The sequence below is a fragment of the Amphibalanus amphitrite genome, unplaced genomic scaffold (genome assembly GCF_019059575.1).
Source record: "Amphibalanus amphitrite isolate SeventyFive unplaced genomic scaffold, NRLGWU_Aamphi_draft 000480F_arrow, whole genome shotgun sequence".
In the NCBI taxonomy this organism is placed as follows: domain Eukaryota; kingdom Metazoa; phylum Arthropoda; class Thecostraca; order Balanomorpha; family Balanidae; genus Amphibalanus; species Amphibalanus amphitrite.
The window spans coordinates 310,984-318,817 of record NW_024881974.1 but is presented as its reverse complement, the minus strand read 5'-3'; the positions used below and the strand labels follow the sequence as shown (position 1 = coordinate 318,817).

Below are 7,834 nucleotides of genomic sequence, written 5' to 3'. Positions count from 1 at the left end.
GAAGTTTGACGCGCGGATGTCGCTGTCTGGTGCAATATTCCGTGTAAAAGTTGCTAACAGAGGCATCACGATTGCAGTGTGCGGGAGGGGGAGAGGAGGGGCGGACCCGATTCGTAAAGGTCGAGGCGCTATTTCTGCCGGCTGCGGGAGCCGCCGGGGCGGCCTCTGCGTCCTGCGTCTGTCTGTGTGATGGCCGGTCGGGCCGCCGACCAGAGGTGTCGAGGCCGCCGGTGCCGCCGACCGGGCCCACTCGTCGGCCGGACCCCGACCCGCCGCCACGATGGTCTGCCGCGCTCCTCTGCTACCGAATGACCAAAAAACTGCTATAGATCATCAATTTACAGAGACTTCAGACTAAGCAACTCCCGTCCAAACGCGAGGGCGCCGAGCTTACAACTCTCGCACATAGATGTCACTAGCAGCGAGCGCCGGTGGGTAGGCTGTGCCGCAGCACACGAACTGGAACCGCGCACCCTACCTACTTTTACCAGTTACCTTGGGACTTGGACAACACATTAGAGGTGTGAGTCGCGTCAAAAAGCGCCAGCGGTCAGCGGATAAGTGCCGGGTTATGGTCAGAGAGGCGGGGGGGGGGGGGGAGGGCACGGACATTGTCCAAACTCCAAATTACGAACCCTCCCCGATCGACGGGGAGTAGAGGTGCCACCATCCACTCTTTTCGTCCTTGCTCGGAACGCTTTCATGAAAGAACTGAAGACTCGAAGCTCGTCAAAGCTTGTCAAAGCAAAACGTCGAAGCTTGTCGAAGCTCTCGTGTCATAGGCGTACCTACCTCATTTTCAGGTCACTAACCTATGACTTTAACCCGCGCACCGACGGGGGGGGCGGATATCCGCCCCCCCCCCTGAGGTTTTTCGCGGATAGCGGGAAAACCGCGGCGCGTAGCGCCGCGAAATTTGGTATGACTATTCTCTCATCAATTTTACACATGGTGTGCAAGTTTGAACCTCCTAACTTTTAAGGTCAGGTCACCAGGTCACTTTGAATGACCCAACCTCAAGTCACTTTTTTGCAACTTTGTCACCGTGCCAGAGCTACAGTAGATGTCGGAGGCCTTTGAAAGTCGCAGGATGTTATTAGGTCATTAGTAGCTACAATTTGTATATCTCGGAATTTTGATGTCGGTGACCTAAGGTCAGGTCAATTTCACGACCTCCCCATTATAAGTCAATGGGGGAAAAATCAACTCCCTGTTTTTACCACTAAAACGGGTCGGAATGGCCCCATATACCATACATGACTTCACATACGATCAACCTTCACTACCTTGAGGTCTGTTTTGCTGTTGGGCAGCTGTAAGGTCATGTGACGTCATCAAAGGTCACCAAAGGTTTTTTGCCAATAACTCCTTACAGGAACAAGATACAGCCGCGCGGATGGTCTCATTGTGTTCAGCTCGTCAAGACGCATCGAATGATATACATGATGACCTCGAGGTCACGTGACCTGAGGTCAACCTTTGACCTTGACCTTTCGAGGTCAACATATATATCATTCGATGCGGATTGACGAGAGGATCACGATGATGCCCTTAGTTTGTTCCTATCTTGACTACTTCGAAAGTTATTCGAGAAAAACCCTCTCCATATCTAGCGCCGCCATTTTGACTTTTTCGACCCCTGTGACGTCATCTTTGACCTGACCTGAAAATGACCTTTGTAAAAATTGTAGACCTTGTCCGTGCGTATCCGATGCCGTTTACCGCTTGTCGCTATCTTGCTTCGTTCTCGAGATCTCAGGGGGGGGCGGTCATCCGCCCCCCCCCGTCGGTACTAAGTTGGCGCAGACCCCCGTCGGTGCGCGGGTTAAAATAAATTCTTTGCTACGTTAAAAAAAGGTGCGATTCTAAAATGTTCTTATTTCCAAGAAATGAATCACAGCATGGATATCAAACATTCCAAGGCCTGTACTTCGCATTGACATGAGCTTCTCCAGATCAGTCACGCGACCTCCACGATATAGGGATTCACAAAGGAAACGCCTACTAAAACTGCCTATTTAAGTAGCACGGTCAGGAGAAGCAATATGATCGATCTCATTTTCTAGCACTCAGACTCTTATATAAGAGTCTGAGTGCTAGAACATGGGGGAAGTGCTAGATGAACATATGTTCATTAGTTACGTGAATGGTGATTGCTATGATTCATTTTTGCATTATAAACCCAACGTGGCATTAGGATATGACCTTTATTTTATGACGCCAGTGAAGTAATTTTAGGCATTACAGTTTTCCGTTAAAAGCTTCCCAGATAAAATCGGAATCCGGAATCGGAAGTCGGGAGTTGGGAAAGGTACAGGTCTCGCGAGATCAAGCGGTAGGTTTCGCACTTTTACATTTCCGGTTACCTATATCTCAGAAACTTATCGATCTACGATGAAGCCATTTTACACGATCATGGCCGGCTTGTTACCCAACAAGTCGATCGCATCTTCAACACTTAAAAGCTTAACCCTATTAGTGGCAGGCTCCTGGCTACCCCCTATTAGTGGCAGGGGGGGGCTGTTTACGACCCCCCCTTGATATCTCGAGATCTAACGGGCCGATTTTCAAAATTCAAACGGCATTCGATTTCGCTCAACGTGATCTACATTTCTAAAAAATAAAAATTAAAAAGTGCCAATAGGGGGGTAGAGGGGGGTAAAAACGGGCAAATTGCAGATACATTTTAGACTGTTTATCACGGCCAGGTTTCTGAACCAATCTTCACGCAACTTTTGCCGATCGATAGAGAATGAACCAGGAATTCACATGGATCCCAAAAATATGCATTTTCAAAAATCATAGGCGGATACAGATCATTGAGATTTGGGGTACACAAAAAGTATAGTAAGTAAGGTTTTTGTTGGTAGGTACTGTTTCTAAAAATGGTGGTAATGGTCTTGTTATGTTACAATTTTCTTATGAGAGAACGACTACAATTGTATTGGTCATGCATAGGCGGTGTCAGGGCACCTATGTTGGGAGGTAAAACATAACCCCCCTTTTTGGACGCCTGGATCCGCCTATTATAGCAAAAACGTGTCAAAAGAGGATGCACAATAACTGTATATGCTATCACATGATACCTTTCATTCACTGTTCGTAAAACTGGTGGAGCATCGTGATCTTCGCCCAAATGACTCGCTTCACGAATAGGACCCCCCAATTCCCAGTGCTCTGGAGCCGCCCCTGGTAAAGTTATGAACTTGAAATTTTCAGGGAATGTGCCCAATTTAGTTTTAGGAAAAGTCAGAAAATTTCAGCATCGTAGCTTCAGCGGTTTCGGAGATATTCCCGAAAAACCTGAGGGGTGGATAAAAACAACCCCCCCTGCCACTAATAGGGTTAAGACGACGAAGATATAGCCTGAAGTACACTAAATTTTCTAGGTGCAAAACCTACCGCTAAAACCCGCGAGACCTGTAGGGTAAGGGCGGGTAAGAGTACGCGGGCGATAAGAGTACGCATCAGCTGTTTCGGTTGCTTAGCAACGCGGGTTTGTCGAGTTCATGAAGTGACATGAAGCCGCCAGTGCGTGCTTGTCACCAACGGAACGTGGGCGTTGAGCGGCGACGCTGTTGAGTTTAAGGCGATGAATATTATTTTCGAGCGTTATGATATTATTATGGTATGGTACAATAATTTTGATACTTGGCAGTTGAGATATAGAGGATTCTTCATGGCTCCGAGTGGAAGATAAGGATATCTTTTCCAAGCGGGCTACTGAAAAACCGAGCGACGAAGGAGCGAGGTTTTTCTGTGACACGCGAGGAAAAGATATCCTATCTTCCACGAGTGAGCCATGAGGAATCCTATATCTTTCTATGTTGAGGTTTATTCTTAATAAATTGAATATAATATTCAAATGTATTCATCTATGTAAAAAAAAATATTTAGAGTAGTTTGTTTTTATTTCATAAGTTTCGTACATAAACAGCCATTAAAAATGCCGTTCGGTTATTGACCCATATCATCACTTGAACTCTTGATTTTTAGCTATGAACCCTCGAGACCTTATCTTTGCATCTCAGAGAGATGCAGAGATAGCAAATTCTTATCTTTGCATCGCAGAAGAGTGCGAGATAGAAATATCCCTGCACTGTAGACCCAATGGCAAATAAACCTCAACTAGAAAGATAAGGTACATTTCCGTGATTGTTGTGGGAAACTTGTGAGGTTATCTGGGGAAATACTGTGCAGTGCAATATTCTGTTTGCGAAGTTTTGCACAACGTTTCGGGGTTGTTTTTGTGCGCGAATTGCATGTACGGTAAGAGGACGCACTGTTCAGGAGGGTAAGAGTACGCAGAATTATACATTAAATCGAATATACAGAAATATAAAATTATTAATCTATCGCTCACTGACGTTTGTTTTGTAGGTATATCATCAATGGAGCACTGTGATGCAGATGCGTACCCGAAATTCTTCCAAATACGAGTTATTCTCCCTTTTGATTGTACATTTTTTCAAGAAACACACGACATGATTATTTCCTGATTTATAGACTTGAAAGATGTATTTTATGTTTTTCTTTTTGGATACTAGAATTAACTTAAGTGCCTTCTCAGTTTGAAGTTAAGCATTTGGACAGTACAAGCTGCATAGGTGTGTGTTCATATGCTTGCGTACTCCACCCGCCTGGCGTGCGTACTCTTACACACCCCATATGGTTAGAGTACGCAACTGCAGCGGTTCAGAAAATGTCAGTTTTAGACCACTTCCATTTACGCTGAAGGATCGTTGCCCCATGGGTTGATAGCTAATTCAATGAACTTTAATATTCTCTATTTGCGATTTCTTACTTTCAAATATTAAACAAATGAGAGCAAGAAATCCACTAAGTGCGTACTCTTATACGACTTCACCCTACCTACAGATGAGCTCAGGAGGACGACTAACAAGCTTGTCTCACCGGTCACCTCATCGGTGACCTCTCGGGTCAGCCCGTGTCCGCCCCCCCCCCCCCCCGACAGCCAGTGTCCGGTCACCCTCCCCCACCGACAGCCAGTGTCCGGTCACCCTCCCCCACCGACAGCCCGTGTCCGGTCCCGCCCCCCACCGACAGCCCGTGTCCGGTCACCCTCCCCCATCGACAGCCCGTGTCCGGTCACCCTCCCCCACCGACAGCCCGTGTCCGGTCACCCTCCCCCACCGACAGCCCGTGTCCATCCTCCCCCCCCCCCCCCCGACAGCCCGTGTCCATCCTCCCCCCCCCCCGACAGCCCGTGTCCGCCCCCTCCCCCCACCGACAGCCCGTGTCCGCCCCCCCCCCACCAACAGCCCGTGTCCGCCCCCCCCCTCCCCGACAGCCGATGGCTGATCGCCGTCCGGTGACGGACAGTTTGAGCACACGTGCAGAGCCGGTGACGGACGGCCACCGACTGTCATACAAGTGGGTCGCCTCTGCGCCCACGGTGGGGTCAGCATCCCACCGTCCATAGCTCACAGTTCACAGTCCACAGCCCACAGCCCAAGGGCGGCAAAAGGTCGGGCGGGCCTGTCAGCCGCCACGCCGAGAATGACCAGAGACGATGGACCATTTGATGGATAGCTGGATCGATGGACCGCCCCAGGTAGCGCCGCCTGCCGCACCCCGGCGGGCACGTCCGAACGGCGGCACTCTTCACCCGAGTTCCGGCGGCACTCTTCAGCCGAGCTCCGGCGGCACTCTCAGCTCTTTGTAACCCTTCGTAGAGGAGCCCTGTCTACCGCTGAGTCCGGCCTGGCTCATTGTCGGTCCGATTATTTGACGTTCAGCGTCACTCGATGACATCTGGCGACACGTGTGACCTTTCCCTGGTGTGATATCTCGGCGGAGGGGCCTACCGCTCGCAGTCCCACCTCGCCGGGAGTCGCGCTGGGTCCCGGTCCGCCCGTCTCTCAGAGTCGCGCTCAGGTCCCCGCGCGGTCCTCTGCTCGCCCGCTGAGAGCCCCGCCCGGTCCGCTGTCGGCTCAGTCAGAGCCCCGCCCGGTCCCGGTCCGCCCGCCCGCCGTCCGTATGGCCACCATGCAGCTGGGACTGCTGGTTGCCCTGGCCGCGGCCGCCTCCGCCACCGTGAAGGAGAAGGAGCCGTGCCGGCAGCTGCTCAAGGTCGGCCCGTGCGAGGCTCTCGTGCCGCGCTGGTACTTCTCGGCCAAACAGGGCAGGTGCCTCAAGTTCAACTGGGGAGGCTGCGACCCCAACGGAAACAACTTCGAGTCCCTGAAGGACTGCGAGAAGCAGTGTTGTGCTAGCGGCTGTGGTAACCCATGCGAGCAGCCACTGAAAGCAGGACCCTGCAGGGCCGCAATCCCACGCTTCTACTATTCAGCTAAGGACGGTAAATGCATGGAATTTAGCTGGGGCGGCTGCCAGCCCAACGGCAACAACTTCAAGACCCTCGCTGACTGCAACGAGCAATGCAACCCCTGCCTTCAGCCTAAAAAGGTGGGACCCTGTAGGGCAAGAAAGCTTCGGTATTACTTCTCAGCCAAAGAGAACAGGTGCCTCAAGTTCTACTGGGGAGGCTGCAAACCCAATGGAAATAACTTCGAGTCCCTGAAGGACTGCGAGAAGCAGTGTTGTGCTAGCGGCTGTGGTAACCCATGCGAGCAGCCACTGAAAGCAGGACCCTGCAGGGCCGCAATCCCACGCTTCTACTATTCAGCTAAGGACGGTAAATGCATGGAATTTAGCTGGGGCGGCTGCCAGCCCAACGGCAACAACTTCAAGACCCTCGCTGACTGCAACAAGCAATGCAACCCCTGCCTTCAGCCTAAAAAGGTGGGACCCTGTAGGGCAAGAAAGCTTCGGTATTACTTCTCGGCCAAAAAGAACAGGTGCCTCAAGTTCTACTGGGGAGGCTGCAAACCCAATGGAAACAACTTCGAGTCCTTGAAGGACTGCGAAAAGCAGTGTTGTGTCAAGGGTTGCGGTAACCCATGCAAGCAGCCCCTGAAAGTAGGACCCTGCAGAGCAGCAATCCCACGCTTCTATTATTCGGCCAAGGACGGAAAATGCATGGAATTTAGCTGGGGCGGCTGCCAGCCCAACAGAAACAACTTCAAGACCCTCGCTGACTGCAACAAGCAATGCAGCCCCTGCCTTCAGCCTAAAAAGGTGGGACCCTGTAAAGCCAGGATGCCCCGTTACTATTTCTCCGCCAAAGCGAACAGGTGCCTCAAGTTTTACTGGGGAGGCTGCGCGCCAAACGGGAACAACTTCCGCACGCTGTCCGAGTGCCGACAGCGCTGCGGCGCCGGCCGACCCAAACTCTGCCGGCTGCCCAAGGTGGTCGGGCCGTGCTTGGCGGCCATCCCACGCTACTACTTCAACGGCAAACGCTGCGCCCAATTCATCTACGGCGGCTGCGGCGGAAACGCCAACAACTTCCGGACCGTGGGCGAGTGCAGGAAGACGTGCCGGGCGCAGAGCATCCTGGTCTCCACCAAACTGCTGATCAAACAGCTCACGTCCGCCGACAAACAACCCAAGCCGTGACGTCCCGACAAACATACCAAGCCGTGACGTCGCCTCTGGGTCTCGGCGCCGCCCTCGGGTACACGGCACACACCACCACTATCATTCAGCAGACCACAGCTGCTGTGTGACTGAAGGTAGTACCCCTTCTGCTGTCTTCTTAGTGGTTCTCGTGCCTATTTCATCTTAAAGTACGCGATTAGTGTCTGCCACCGGCCATGTGTTTTATTGAAGTTGTTTATATAAAAACAGCGCTCTGCACTATGGGCATTGCCGATCAAAAACTCAACGGCAAACGCTGTTAAGTGTTTGTCCAATGTTTGGACAAGCACTTAAATCCATGTTAATCCGGTGTTTAACCGTGTGTTCGTTC

At 51.5% G+C, this 7,834-nt stretch overlaps 1 protein-coding gene across 1 annotated transcript; it reads left to right on the top strand.

Annotated features, from left to right (window-relative positions):
- The first annotated feature begins 6,009 nt into the window (after nucleotides 1-6,009).
- Nucleotides 6,010-7,482, top strand: LOC122392285 (actinia tenebrosa protease inhibitors-like). The gene is made up of 2 exons (XM_043386972.1): nucleotides 6,010-6,244; nucleotides 7,151-7,482. The coding sequence occupies exons 1-2, from the start codon at nucleotides 6,010-6,012 to the stop codon at nucleotides 7,480-7,482; spliced, it is 567 nt and encodes a 188-aa protein (XP_043242907.1).
- The last annotated feature ends 352 nt before the right edge of the window (nucleotides 7,483-7,834 follow it).

Excerpts from the sequence above, each read along its gene's own strand:
- LOC122392285 (XM_043386972.1), top strand. The coding sequence starts at position 6,010 with ATGCAGCTGGGACTGCTGGTTGCCCTGGCCGCGGCCGCCTCCGCCACC. Across the intron at positions 6,245-7,150 it reads GTGTTGTGCTAGCGGCTGTG|CGAACAGGTGCCTCAAGTTT; the intron begins GTAACCCATGCG and ends TCTCCGCCAAAG.